The sequence below is a fragment of the Argopecten irradians genome, chromosome 3, assembly GCF_041381155.1.
Source record: "Argopecten irradians isolate NY chromosome 3, Ai_NY, whole genome shotgun sequence".
NCBI lineage: Eukaryota > Metazoa > Mollusca > Bivalvia > Pectinida > Pectinidae > Argopecten > Argopecten irradians.
This window is the reverse complement of record NC_091136.1, coordinates 13,374,974-13,390,874: the sequence shown is the minus strand read 5'-3', so window position 1 is coordinate 13,390,874 and position 15,901 is coordinate 13,374,974. Positions and strand designations below refer to the sequence as shown.

The 15,901-nt window shown below is 35.7% G+C and overlaps 1 protein-coding gene across 1 annotated transcript; it reads right to left on the bottom strand.

Moving 5' to 3' along the window:
- Positions 1-1,116: 1,116 nt before the first annotated feature.
- LOC138319926 (tetraspanin-7-like) lies at positions 1,117-14,688 on the bottom strand. The gene is made up of 5 exons (XM_069263039.1): positions 14,619-14,688; positions 12,000-12,107; positions 10,974-11,159; positions 3,005-3,088; positions 1,117-2,333 (listed from the first exon to the last, which is right to left on the bottom strand). The coding sequence occupies exons 1-5, from the start codon at positions 14,655-14,657 to the stop codon at positions 2,250-2,252; spliced, it is 501 nt and encodes a 166-aa protein (XP_069119140.1). The 5' UTR covers positions 14,658-14,688; the 3' UTR covers positions 1,117-2,249.
- Between the last annotated feature and the right edge of the window lie 1,213 nt (positions 14,689-15,901).

Below are 15,901 nucleotides of genomic sequence, written 5' to 3'. Positions count from 1 at the left end.
CGATTCTGTACGAAAACGTTCAAGGTCAAGGTCACAGACGTAAAAACTACTTTTTTGGTACGATCTTTAAATGCCCATAAGTTCATAACCATACGTTGTACAGCGTGTAAGTTTCGTTATTTAGGTAGATCGCCATAATGAACGTTTGTTTCTGACTATATGTCATCAGAGATTATGTCAAGGTCACGAGTTCGCTAGTCAAACAAAGGTCAAATATTTTGAAGGACGCATATGAAAGAGCATGCTCTCGAGCACATATAATGACCAATTTTAAGGTCATACATTTCAAAATGGCGGACATAAAGCCCTTTGAAAATGGCGATTTTTCCCGCCAAAAAATGTTAAAGGTTTCAGCGTCTTTAATATTTTAACATACATGCTTGAATTTTTGCATAGACATAGCATGGACAGATATCTACAGAACTTATGTTTTTCCTTGACCTTGACCTTCATTCAAGGTCAAAGGGGTCAAAAAGTCTTAAATATATTCAAACGGGTTTTTTTCCTGAATAACCAAGAGGCCTAGAGACCTGATATTGGGCCTGTTATTCGCTGGGATGAAGGGCTACCAAATTTATGCAAATGCATGAGATTTACATTAATTTTAGGCCACATGTGTCAAATAGGCTAAAATCTTTAAACGACTTTTTCTTAATAACCAAATGGCCTAGAGACCTGATATTGGGCCTGTGGCATGCAGCGATGAAGGGCTACCGAGTTTGTTCAAATGAATGACCTTGATCAAGAACCAAGAGGTTTAGACACCTGATATTACCGGATCATTCATTCTGACTCTTTTACAGTATCTTAAAGGTAGGTTTCGTCCAATGAAATATGAAGACTACGAAATTGAAATTTATCCTGTACATAGATATAATCTTCAGATCATTTTCGATGCATACAGCGAACAATATGGGTGGTCAGTTACCTAGCTTGACCAGGGAAATACTCCTCTAAAAATAGAGCGAAGTCAAGCTTTACATAGAACATGATGTGTTTTTTTCCAAAACGAGGCCGCATCAACAAACGGAAGCTTGCAACAAAATGTCCGATAGAAGAGACAGTCTTGCGACGGCATAGTCATAGTTTAGTAAAAGAAAACACAACAAATCGAAGTACATATGTACGATGGATTGTTTATAGATGACACCTCAAGATACTTACATACGCTGGCTAGCTTAGTACATTAAACATATATGTAGTAAGTCTGCCGCTGTATGTGCGCTGGCATATGTGTTGAAATGTAACACACGTACGTGTCCTAACAGAATCCGGGCGAGTTACGCTTGAGATGTGGCTTATGTTTCTTCTATTGATACATGCCATCTATGAGTTTCATTCCCTAGAGGTATCCTAGGGTGCTACCGATTCCATTCTAGTTGAAATAATCATCTTAAACGTTCGTCCTTTCTTTCTTTCGTTTGTTGTTCTTTTTAATGTTCGTTCGTTCTTTATTTCATTCATTCGTTCTTTTATTCGTTTGTTTTTTCTTTTGTTCGTCAGTTCCTTCGTTCGCTCTTTATTTCTTTCATTCGATCGTCCGTTCGTTCATTCATTCGAAATGGAGTGTCCTCTGGGTGTTTGTTAAAAACACACAGTGTCACTGACGTTTATGGACGTACTGTGCGCTTTACAAAATTGGGAGGTCATCTACGTGTTTGACACACGGTGTCACTGACGCTTCTAAAATTTCTGTTTTCACTTCTTATTAGAGAGGTCTTCTGTGCGTTTGATGTAAACACACGATATCATTGATGTTCACGGTCCTTGTGTCCGCATCAGTAATTAGAGAGTCCTTCTGCGTGTTTGATATAAACATAGACATTATTTTGCCAGTACAAATGTACTTATATATATTGCGATGCTCTAACCGTTTGATGGAAACGCATACATTCAATAGAACCATGGCTAAGAGATTTGTTATCATATGTCATGTCTGTATTTGTTTTGCACAAAGGCTTTTTAGCCTATTTGCTAAATGAAATTAAGATATATTGACTGACGTTTAATGGTGTATCACGACCACATTTTCAAGCAATGTAAAAGATTTCTGTTTTCTACAAAATAAAGCATATAGCAGAACACTAAAGACTTCATCATACTCAATGGAACACACAAATAACTGTACAGAAATCATCTTAAACTTATCGAACACTTTGTCATTCATACAATGTAGTAAGAAATACAAGTTGGACAAGTTTTACGTTTCCAGAGAAATTGTTATAGCAGATGAAGTTCCTGGACATGTGTTACCGGAAATGAGCACTTCTATCTCCAGGCATTGTCTTCTTTCTCCGACGTGATAGGATGAACGCTGATATAACCGTTAATAGCTTTAAAAGAAAGTATTAAAATTGCGTCAGTGATAATCACATGCTGGTAGGGATCAACATGGGACTTCTTCGCCTATGCACAGGCGTTATCTGTATTTAGTTTAAATTGTGTTAAAGGGCCACTACCTTTCCAAAACGGCTTTTAATTTTAAAATGGAAATATAAAGCGGGATTGATAATTTTGTAGAGTCGCAAAAGTTATTACCTTACCGTTAATACTACACTCATCATAATCTTTTAAGAAATAAATAAAATGTTAATTTTCATCAAGCGGGTCATCTTATAAATGTTCCCGCCGTCGTCCTAAATACCGCGCGGTAGTTGACTATCACCGCATCAGACGGTAAACAGCGAAATGACTCTCCACAGTTATCCTATATTAGGCAGGAAATCTTGCATATGTTTGTTGTTGTTACCTCAACTTAGGCCATCGATATTTATTTTCTTATGTTATTAATGTTTTTAAGAAACTTTTGAATTTTGCTCCGGAAAGGTAGTGACACTTAAAATATAAATTCAAGAATGAAAAATTAAATACGTTCGTTTATGATCTTTATTTAACTTTTCATTTTATATATAGTTGTGTTTCCGCTGAATTTAGGGATTGAGCAATAAAATATAAGATAATGACACTGATTTCTGCTTTATATGTGTTATTCCCCTTTACCTACCTCCAGGAACAAGATGGCGCTGCCTATTCCAATGATGTAGTTTGCATATGTATCTAGGAATGCTTTAATCTTGTCGTAACAACCCTGAGGATATAACATCAAACATGTACCAATGCAGTGATCATGTGTATATCACATATCTGATAAGGAATACTTCTACTCACTGATTAACTTACCAATGATAATTTTATAACATTTTATCACATTACTGGCCTGTTTATCCATGTAATATGACTATGTCACAGATACTAAAATACATTTTCATCAGGGGCGTAGGAAGCGTAGGAAGCGGGGGGGGGGGGGGGGGGGGGGGGGGGGGGGCAACTGCCCCCCGTTCCCCAGGACGGGGGGGGGGGGGAAACATGTCTTTTTGCCCCCCCCCCCCCCCCCATTTTCGCCGACTGAAATTTTCTAAAAATGCTTATTTGAAAGAAAAAAGGGTCCTCCTGCACATTTTTCGTACTTCATTCTAGAAAATTTTCCGCTGCGCGGCGCATTTCCTAAAACGTTCAAGCACATATTGTCAAACCTTAAATAGTAAAAATTCAATACACAAAAACTAGACTAAAAATGTCCATCAAGGGATTCTACGTACTATTTAGAAAAATGTCTCTTAAAAGATCAATTTGTTTATATGTCTTAGCGAGACAATTAATTCATTTTTTATGTTACACAACAATGTGCCGATGGTGTGAAGCCGGTATATTCAGATCGAGAAGGGTTGCATAATGTTATGACGACACAATTATCATTTCTAAATGCAGGTAGCTTTAAATCGAAAAATTACCATGTTAAGAACGCTTTATAATCATTAAACTTTATCGTAAAACTCATCTCAGCCATTCTAAATCGTAATTTTTTTCCCCGGGGAGACCCCCGGACCCCCCTAACACCAAATTCTCGCGCCTTTGGGCGCTCACAAATTCATCAAAATGCATCGTAAAACTCATCTAAGCCATTCTAAATCGTAATTTTTTTCCCGGGGGAGACCCCCGACCCCCCAAACACCAAAATCTCGCGCTTTCGGGCGATCTCAAAATCATCAAAATACATAAAACTCATCCCGGGGGTCACCCTCAGACCCCTAACAAAACACAAAAATCTCGCGCCTTCGACGCTCACACGCTAATTTGGCCAATTTGCGTTTTCGTTAATTTCCTTTTAGCGACCCCACTGTCTATAAATGTGTACAAGGATTAAATTTAGTGATATATGAAAAATGTACATAAAGCATATATTATATGGTTGGGAGTTGAATTAATCTCCTCTCGTAAGGGGGGGGGGGGGGGGGGGGTTACAAAATATTGAGGACCTTTGCCCCCCATGACGTTTCATCTTCCTACGCCACTGTTCATTACAGTATTTATGACGTCATAATCATTATTTGATGCCCCACGGTTGTCTGCATAGGAAGAAGCGCTGTGTCGTAGCACTATTTCACAGTTCTTATGTGAAAACTAAATTACACAGTGTAGTCTATATTCCTATAATACTATTAAATTATATGATGAAAAGAATCTGGACTCATGGCAATATAGTTTGTGATTATAAAATCCACCGAATAATATGGTATGCTACTCGTGATATATATATTTCTCTCATACCTACGGGATAATACTGGTTACTCTGTAATACCTGCTGGTGTAATACTGGTTATACTCTTATACCTACGGGATAAATCGAGGTTACACAACGAATGGTTGTCGCTTTTAGCCGATAGAAATCCGACGAAGATAAGGTAACATGTGTTTACAGGGATATGCAAATAAGATGTAGTGATATTTTCATCAGCAAAAAGGCACTAATAATTTTCAAAAGACATATTTTGATTTAGAATGCATTCATATAATTTTTTTCTAATCGGAAACAACTTTGGGATGAAATACTTTTCATTTGACGTATTATTAAAGTCATTTTTTCAAAGTTACTTCAAGAATATAAAAGCATGCGCACGGCAGAACCGTGCCGTTTACTTCCCGCCAAATAATCACCAAGCCATTGTAATCAAGTTCAAGTTGTTTCCACAGGGGGCCAACTCAATGAAAATGGATGTTGTCATACATTTTTTGTATTTGGTGGATGGACTGGTGAGTATATATGACAGTCATGTGACTTTTTTCGAAAAATACGAGTTTTGAAAAATTATTAAAAAATCGGGATATTTACTTTAAAACAGAGAAAGGGACGACAGTCGCCATATTGGATTTTTTACCCCCACCTCGATTAAAGTTATTTTTTTCACAATAATATATCTTTTTTTCTAGAGTCATAGTCATGCATCAGTCCTCCGATAATCCATCATCACATACATACCATGCATAAGCATATAAACTATGTCTGTATAGTCGAACGCAATATTTTTATCCAAAATTACCGGCGCTTTCTGACTTGTGACATCGAAAGCAACGTCCTAGTGGAGAGCGATTAGAGTGACTTCCCTTGCAGTGTAATTCAATGGGTTTAGTCAGAGGTAGTCCGATATGTTTTAATATTCAAATTTCCGCGAAAAGAAACGTATCATAATATCTCTTACTAAACCCATTGAATTACACTGCAGGGGAAGTCACTCTAAACACTCTCGACTAGGACGTTGCTTTCGATGTCACAAGTCAGATTTCTGTGGTTGTTTCAGAATCGTTTAATCTGCCAAAATCACCAGCAAGATCCTTTTCCACCAAAACGAGTTACAGATTTTTACACCACACATAATCACGTAACGTTTTTGGCACAACGACCACGTCACATACTGTACGCTTTCCAATATAAGTCTTTAAATCAATGCAAGCCGCGATCACAACCTAGCATGACGTCACTCGATTATTGATGACGTGACAAATGATGACGTGACACTGAGAAATAAGTAGTTGGTCAAAGTTCACCGTGTCATCATATCAGAATGCGTACAGAGTCATTAGCTGCATTGTTTATTTGAAACCCTGAGAGTTAAATAACACCGTCTATTGTGGTAGAATACTGGTTATTCTCTTAATTCTACGAGTGTAATACTGGTTATACTCTTATACTTACGAGTGTAATACTGGTTATACTCTTATACCTAAAAGTGTAATACTGGTTATACTCTTATACCTTCGAGTGTAATACTGGTTATACTCTTAAACCTTCGAGTGTAATACTGGTTATATTCTTATACCTACTGTGTAATACTGGTTATACTCTTATACCTACGTGTGTAATACTGGTTATACTCTTATACCTACGAGTGTAATACTGGTTATACTCTTATACCTACGAGTGTAATACTGGTTATACTCTTATACCTACGAGTGTAATACTGGTTATACTCTTATACCTACGAGTGTAATACTGGTTATACTCTTATACCTACGAGTGTAATACTGGTTATACTCTTATACCTTCGAGTGTAATACTGGTTATACTCTTATACCTACGAGTGTAATACTGGTTATACTCTTTTATACCTACGAGTGTAATACTGGTTATACTTTTATACCTTCGAGTGTAATACTGGTTTAACTCTTATACCTCGAGTGTAATACTGTTAATTTATACCTGAGTGTAATACTGGTTATACTCTTATACCTTCGAGTGTAATACTGGTTATACTTTTATACCTACGATGTAATACAGGTTATACTTTTATACCTTCGAGTGTAATGCTGGTTATATTCTTATACTTACGGTGTAATACGGGTTATGCTCCTATACCTTCGAGTGTAATACTGGTTATACTCTTGTACCTACGAGTGTAATACTGGTTATACTCTTAAACCTTCGAGTGTAATACTGGTTATATTCTTATACCTTCGAGTGTAATACTGGTTATACTCTTATACCTTCGAGTGTAATACTGGTTATATTCTTATTCCTTTGAGTGTAATACTGGTTATACTCTTATACCTACGAGTGTAATACTGGTTATACTCTTATACCTACGAGTGTAATACTGGTTATACTCTTAAACCTTCGACTGTAATACTTGTTATATTCTTACACCTTCGAGTGTAATACTGGTTATACTCTTATACCTACGGTGTAATACGGGTTATGCTCCTATACCTTCGAGTGTAATACTGGTTATACTCTTAAACCTTCGAGTGTAACACTGGTTATATTCTTATACCTACGGTGTAATACTGGTTATACTCTTATACCTTCGAGTGTAATACTGGTTATATTCTTATTCCTTTGAGTGTAATACTGGTCATACTCTTATACTTACGAGTGTAATACTGGTTATACTCTTAAACCTTCGAGTGTAACACTGGTTATATTCTTATACCTACGGTGTAATACTGGTTATACTCTTATGCCTTCGAGTGTAATACTGGTTATATTCTTATTCCTTTGAGTGTAATACTAGTTATACTCTTATACCTACGAGTGTAATACTGGTTATACTCTTAAACCTTCGAGTGTAATACTGGTTATATTCTTATACCTTCGAGTGTAATACTGGTTATACTCTTATACCTTCGAGTGTAATACTGGTTATATATTCTTATTCTCTTTGAGTGTAATACTGGTTATATTTATATACTACGAGTGTAATACTGGTTATACTCTTATACCTTCGAGTGTAATACTGGTTATACTTTTATACCTTCGAGTGTAATACTGGTTATACTCTTATACCTTCGAGTGTAATACTGGTTATACTCTTATACCTTCGAGTGTAATACTGGTTATACTCTTATACCTTCGAGTGTAATACTGGTTATACTCTTATACCTTCGAGTGTAATACTGGTTATACTCTTATACCTACGAGTGTAATACTGGTTATACTCTTATACCTTCGAGTGTAATACTGGTTATACTCTTATACCTTCGAGTGTAATACTGGTTATACTCTTATACCTTCGAGTGTGTATACTGGTTATACTCTTATACCTCGGTGTAATACTGGTTATATCTTATACCTTCGAGTGTAATACTGGTTATACTCTTATACCTACGAGTGTAATACTGGTTATACTCTTATACCTTCGAGTGTAATACTGGTTATATTTCTTATACCTACGAGTGTAATACTGGTTATACTCTTATACCTTCGAGTGTAATACTGGTTATATTCTTATACCTTCGAGTGTAATACTGGTTATACTCTTATACCTTCGAGTGTAATACTGGTTATATCTTATACCTCGAGTGTAATACTGGTTATACTCTTATACCTCGAGTGTAATACTGGTTATACTCTTAACCTTCGAGTGTAATACTGGTTATACTCTTATACCTTCGAGTGTAATACTGGTTATACTCTTTATACCTTCGAGTGTAATACTGGTTATATCTTATACCTGAGTGTAATACTGGTTATACTCTTATACCTTCGAGTGTAAACTGGTTATACTCTTAACCTCGTGTAATACTGGTTATATCTTATACCTTCGAGTGTAATACTGGTTATATTCTTATCCTTCGAGTGTAATACTGGTTATACTTACTACTCTATACCTACGAGTGTAATACTGGTTATACTCTTATACCTTCGAGTGTAATACTGGTTATACTCTTATACCTACGAGTGTAATACTGGTTATACTCTTATACCTTCGAGTGTAATACTGGTTATACTCTTATACCTTCGAGTGTAATACTGGTTATACTCTTATACCTACGAGTGTAATACTGGTTATACTCTTAAACCTTCGAGTGTAACACTGGTTATATTCTTATACCTACGGTGTAATACTGGTTATACTCTTATACCTTCGAGTGTAATACTGGTTATATTCTTATTCCTTTGAGTGTAATACTGGTTATACTCTTATACCTACGAGTGTAATACTGGTTATACTCTTAAACCTTCGACTGTAATACTGGTTATATTCTTATACCTTCGAGTGTAATACTGGTTATACTCTTATACCTTCGAGTGTAATACTGGTTATATTCTTATTCCTTTGAGTGTAATACTAGTTATACTCTTATACCTACGAGTGTAATACTGGTTATACTCTTAAACCTTCGACTGTAATACTGGTTATATTCTTATACCTTCGAGTGTAATACTGGTTATACTCTTATACCATCGAGTGTAATACTGGTTATATTCTTATACCTTCGAGTGTAATACTGGTTATACTCTTATACCTTCGAGTGTAATACTGGTTATACTCTTATACCTTCGAGTGTAATACTGGTTATACTCTTATACCTTCGAGTGTAATACTGGTTATACTCTTATACCTTCGAGTGTAATACTGGTTATACTCTTATACCTTCGAGTGTAATACTGGTTATACTCTTATACCTTCGAGTGTAATACTGGTTATACTCTTATACCTACGAGTGTAATACTGGTTATACTCTTATACCTTCGAGTGTAATACTGGTTATACTCTTATACTCTTATACCTACGAGTGTAATACTGGTTATACTCTTATACCTTCGAGTGTAATACTGGTTATACTCTTATACCTACGAGTGTAATACTGGTTATACTCTTATACCTTCGAGTGTAATACTGGTTATACTCTTATACCTTCGAGTGTAATACTGGTTATACTCTTATACCTACGAGTGTAATACTGGTTATACTCTTATACCTTCGAGTGTAATACTGGTTATATTCTTATTCCTTCGAGTGTAATACTGGTTATACTCTTATACCTACGAGTGTAATACTGGTTATATTCTTACCTTGATGTAATACTGTTATATCTATTCGAGTGTTTTATCTCATGATACTGGTTATACTCTTATACCTTCGAGTGTAATACTGGTTATACTCTTATACCTTCGAGTGTAATACTGGTTATACTCTTATACCTTCGAGTGTAATACTGGTTATACTCTTATACCTTCGAGTGTAATACTGGTTATATCTTATACCTGAGTGTAATACTGGTTATACTCTTATACCTCGAGTGTAATACTGGTTATACTCTTAACCTTCGAGTGTAATACTGGTTATATCTTATACCTCGGTGTAATACTGGTTATATTTTATTTACCTTCGAGTGTAATACTGGTTATACTTATACCTCGGTAAGTTGAGTGTAATACTGGTTATACTCTTATACCTCGAGTGTAATACTGGTTATACTCTTATACCTACGAGTGTAATACTGGTTATATATCTTAACCTTCGAGTGTAATACTGGTTATATTCTTATACCTTCGAGTGTAATACTGGTTATACTCTTATACCATCGAGTGTAATACTGGTTATATTCTTATACCTTCGAGTGTAATACTGGTTATACTCTTATACCTTCGAGTGTAATACTGGTTATACTCTTAACCTTCGAGTGTAACACTGGTTATTCTTATACCTACTGTGTAATACTGGTTATACTCTTACACCTTCGAGTGTAATACTGGTTATATTCTTATTCCTTTGAGTGTAATACTGGTTATACTCTTATACCTACGAGTGTAATACTGGTTATACTCTTATACCTTCGAGTGTAATACTGGTTATACTCTTATACCTACGAGTGTAATACTGGTTATACTCTTATACCTTCGAGTGTAATACTGGTTATACTCTTATACCTTCGAGTGTAATACTGGTTATACTCTTATACCTTCGAGTGTAATACTGTTAATACTCTTATACCTTCGAGTGTAATACTGTTTATACTCTTATACCTTCGAGTGTAATACTGGTTATACTCTTATACCATCGAGTGTAATACTGGTTATATTATTATACCGACGAGTTTAATACTGGTTATACTCTTATACCTTCGATTGTAATACTGGTTATACTGTTAAACCTTCGAGTGTTATACTGGATATACTCTTATACCTTCGAATGTAATACTGGATATACTCTTATACCTATGAGTGTAATACTGGTTATACTGTTATACCTCCGAGTGTAATACTGGTTATATTCTTATACCTACGACTGCAACACTGGTTACTCTAAGATAAGATATAACGTTACCATGAAAGCATATGAGATTATACATTATATTACTTGTTTGATTATAATCCAGATCTTTGGTTTGATTTCGATAAGACATAACGTTACCTTGAAGGCGTGTGAGTTGACAGTTGTTGGTGTGGATGTACATGTCTGATCGGTTGGATTGCCGTAGTCAGGGTAACTGCCAGGTACTATACAACACGTGACAGGAATGACGTCACTACTTCCGGTTCTGTTCCATTTAATAGCAGATTGTAGATCAGTGTATGACTGTATGCCACAACATTGGTACTATAACCAAAGAGAAAAAGGTCTATTAATCTATTGAATGTTACGGTAAAAATTTGCAAAAACGAATCTCATGGCACCATAAGAAAAAAATCGTTATAACAGAAATTTGTGAAACTATAAGTTGATTACAGTCATAGGCTGATTGCACCCCAAATTAACGTAATTACTAAGCCTAAGCTCACTCACAAATTCCAAAGTCGACGATAATGTCTTCTTTGACAGATCTTCCATTATCGACAATTAATTGACAACGCATACTTATTTTATCGTATTTGACTGTCTATCAACCGATTCCATTTTTTGCCCCCAGTTTCACTTCAAAACAAGGCTACATCTAGCTCTTTCAGAACAAAATTTGTTATAGAGCATATATTTGCTTGAGGGGACCACGAAATCACTTCGTATCGAAAGAAAATCCGTTATAAATGAATTCGTTATAGGTTTCTCAAAGAAGTATAAATACAGATGAACCAAAACCGAGGAAATGAATTTACTTCGTAATAAGCAGAAAATCGTATCAAGCATATTCGTCTTAAGAAAGTTTTACGGTTTTAAACTCTATAATCTAAAAGAACTTTTGCCAAACAGGCGTGATGCAGATGATGAAATCTATTCTTCCATAAGGTGGCACAAATACTGGATTATTTCACAAAATAAAAATGGCTACCAACTTTTATCCCAATGGTTATAAAATCGTCAGAAACTGACAAGCTCATAACTCTACCCCGATGTTAATATATTTAGCTGCTAGTAGGTGTTCCAATCGTTTGAAGTTCTTAGAGACTGAAAAAAAATCCTAAGTCTACCTGGTGTTGTCTTAATGGCGCAATGGTAGCATACCGTTACGAAGGCGTAATTCCATGCATTAGAAATACTGTTGGTGACGTCAGCACCTCCGTAATCATCGTTTATTGTCGTTTGTAGGGCTCCCGTTAACTGATCCTCTACCTACAAATGTCCAAAGGTCTATAAGTATGGATAACGTTACACTGTGATACGTATTAACTAGGTTTTTCATTTAGACAGAGAAGACATAATTATATATAAGTTTTATATTTTTTGCTAGCCTTAAGGTCTCATATGAAATGAACACAAATTAAGATACTTTTTTATCACATACGTGCAACAACCTACATTTCGAAGAATCTCACTTCAAAATATATTGCAAAAATCCAGTGGATGCCGGCATTTTGACCCGCCGTCGTCGAAATACTGACATTTTTCCTGGCGTCATTTTATTGTTTCTGTCATGACGTCACAATGAATTTCCAACCAATGAAAATCGCTCCAGGTCATATCATAGTAATGGCACAAGCCAAAATATGATACGGGCGAAATTACTGGCTATCAGTCGGATTGTGTGATGAATATATCATATACGTAACCATAACAATTTTTGTGGAAACAAAACCAGCAAAAGTAACTCATCACACATCGCCAACCGATCATGAGGTAAGTCAATACTAATCTCACTAAACACATTACACAGTAACCTAAAAATAGCAAATATCATTAATGAAGCAATCTTACAGTTGATAATTCCATTGCATGTCAATAATTCTGTAAAGTTTTTCAATCAATCAAACACATACTCGCCGTGCCTATTTACACAACGGGATGCAGTCATGATGAAAATGAGAGAAATCAAAATATGCAATTATATAAAGGAAGAGTAAACATAGTATATAAGCAATGGCGATTGAGAATAATAAACATCTGCGATGATTTTTTTCACATGAACGCTAAAAATTTAAATGATGCTGTGCATTGAACCACATCATACGTTAGGACATCTCCGTGGTGCCATATTGATTGAATGACACGAAACAGAAAAGGATTCATTTTTTTAAAAAGAAAAGCAATGGTAGGTGATTGTCTCTTTACAAATGTTAATAAATCTTTTCAAAAATAAAGCTGTCTTGAAAAATAATGAAAAAAAATAGACCAAAAAAAAAGATATTGCCTCTTGTCATCGTGAAAATTTTCATCGTTGGCACATGAAAAAATTAAATCGTTTAATATAATTGCATTCTGCCCTGTATATAATTCGTAGGAACGATTGATCATAACCTTATATTGAATGATTTCCTATTTTTGCTGTCACATTCACAGGTCATGCACAATTGATCAAATGTTATAGGAAACCTTGAAGGCCACTGCATGCAAGTAATTTGTAACATCAAGTTTAATTAACATCAATTAACACGCAGCCCGGTGATTAACCGTAGTGTAATATAAGTCCAGCCCTTCACGTGATCACCGTGTGATACATAAAGTGTCATTTACCGCGTGATCGCCTTTTGGCGGACCTATCCGCGTCGTTCGCATCTATGAAGGACCGACTAATCAGATGGCTGCGCACTACTAGGGCCGGAGCTGCATTTTCTCTGATCGCCTCCATGTGTTTCGGCCCTTATTTGTCCCAGATTTGTATCTTGCTCTCCCAAATAAAACCACCCATATCCACACGTTTTATAAATATACATTTGCGAAGTTATTAGATATGTGCATGTATTTCTTTTGCAGTTAATGACTATTTGTTTGTGCCTATTTCTTGTATCCCATCTTTGTTGAAATATATTACCAGAAGGCATCGTACTTCATAATTCTGTTCACCTTTTGTAGGACTTCACAATTTCATTTATGTCCTTAAAATGACATTAACAACATTTCCTATTAGCTTCGCATGGAAACATGTAATATAAAGGTTCCATATGACTGCAGCCAGGCAACAAGATTTTAAAATTAGATATACTCACAATATTATCATGATTGCATTCATCGCATAAGCAGCTAAAATATCATTTAAATGAAGAACTATGTTGCTTTTATCTTATTAGTAGTATTATACGTATCGGACTAAATCACGTCCTTTTTCTGAAATCTGTAAAATTTACATTATAATTTTCACTAAGAAGATATAGCTCTTATGGATTTATAGGTGCAAGTAGGTTTCAGATAATATGGTCTAAGAGAGATCACTACAACTCCTAAAAATGCTCCTGCGCTGACAAAACAAGAGCAGACGATTTAGTATTTTTCTGTAGTTACAAAAGTTAATTACTTCACACCATTTTCACCATTGAAAAATTTGAGCTTGTCATTTTACTTCAAGATAGAAATATTAAAAATAATTAATTGCGTCCCGAAAAAAAATCCATGGCACGTTGCCTTAAATGGAATGAAGTACTTATACCGCATGTACCAAAAGCAAAGTAGATTATCTTATACTATTTTTTGTTAATTAGGCGTTTACATACACGATTAAACAATTATTGTGTAAATGATGAGTATCGTCTATGCTCCGTCGGCGATGAAGCATCTTTAAGGTATTAAGTTATTTCCCTTTAATTTTTTTTTTCAGTTTTATGCAAACACGTGGAAGCAAAGGGGGTGTTTTAGCATCTGTGATCGCTAAATGTAGCGACTTGTCCCTTAACTGCACAGCATTGAACTTACCCATGAATCCATTGTGGCACACACGATAATACCAGTCATCTTCCCTATCAGCAGCAGCAGGAGAAGACCAGCATACTACAAAATATAACGATCATGGTATCAATGATTAAGACGGCGATTTAAAGTGAATAGTCGGGCATAGGAAGGCTTTAAACTAGTTTGAACATATCCAGTATAATTTCTTATGAAATAGGAAGATAAAAGCTCACTTCAAAATCGCTCTGCATGCGAAGAACTTAATTTATATTATAGGAATCTTAAAACGTCCTCCTCCCGGCTGGCTATATCCTTGGTTACATTTCCACGCAGCCTCGCTTTTAAAGGGATAGGCGAATTTATTTTCCGACCTGTGCTTAATTTACAAGGGGGGTTCCATCCATTATTTCAATGGTCAAAACCGAACAACGTAAGCAGAACTTGACCGTCGTTTTGATATACGAGGACTTTTAGAAGGCAAATGAACGCATTTAGACTGCTTTTCTTGCCCAACTATTCACTTAAAGTATTTTCGTCTATTTCAGCCAATCAGAGCGAAGCATTAATTCCGACATAATTTTATAGAAAAGTGACCTTCATAAAGAAGTTTTGCTTGAATCACGAAGATAATATTTTCATACGCTTGCATTGGGTTTCAGCTTAACACAACTATTATTGGCTGGTGTGAAATATGAAGACTTGACACACCAAACAACCATGGGTTGTGTACAGATCCAACCCCAGGCCTGTTTATAGACAAATTAAAACTAGTTTTAATGTCATGAACGCTGACAGAAATCATCATATTGTTGTTTTTGTTATTTTCCTCGCGCAGCATATAAAAATATATTTGTGTACACGAACATAAACTAGGCTACTCGCAAACACACACACACACACACACACACACACACACCCTAACACACACGCACACACATACTCATACACACACCACCACCTGCACACAGAATAGGGACTATCAATAGCACAATGAGACACTTAAAAACAACGATAAAAATCAATAAATCATATCACCCATACATATTCATATATTATATATGCAGCAATAATGCTTTTTATAAACAAAACATAAACACTACATTACCTTATATCAGAAACTTCAATAAAGTTTGGTTTGTTTTAGTTTTACGTCCTATTAACAGCCAGGGTCATGTAAGGACGTGTCAGGTTTGTTGGTGGAGGAAAGCCGGAGTACCCGGAGAAAAACCACCGGCCAGCGGTCAGTACCTGGCAACTGCCCCACATGGGATTCGAACCCGTATCCCAGAGGTGGAGGGCTTGTGGTA

Excerpts from the sequence above, each read along its gene's own strand:
- LOC138319926 (XM_069263039.1), bottom strand. The coding sequence starts at position 14,657 with ATGACTGGTATTATCGTGTGTGCCACAATGGATTCATGG. Across the intron at positions 12,108-14,618 it reads GTGCCACAATGGATTCATGG|GTAGAGGATCAGTTAACGGG; the intron begins GTAAGTTCAATG and ends GGACATTTGTAG. Across the intron at positions 2,334-3,004 it reads GCGCCATCTTGTTCCTGGAG|CTATTAACGGTTATATCAGC; the intron begins GTAGGTAAAGGG and ends TTTCTTTTAAAG.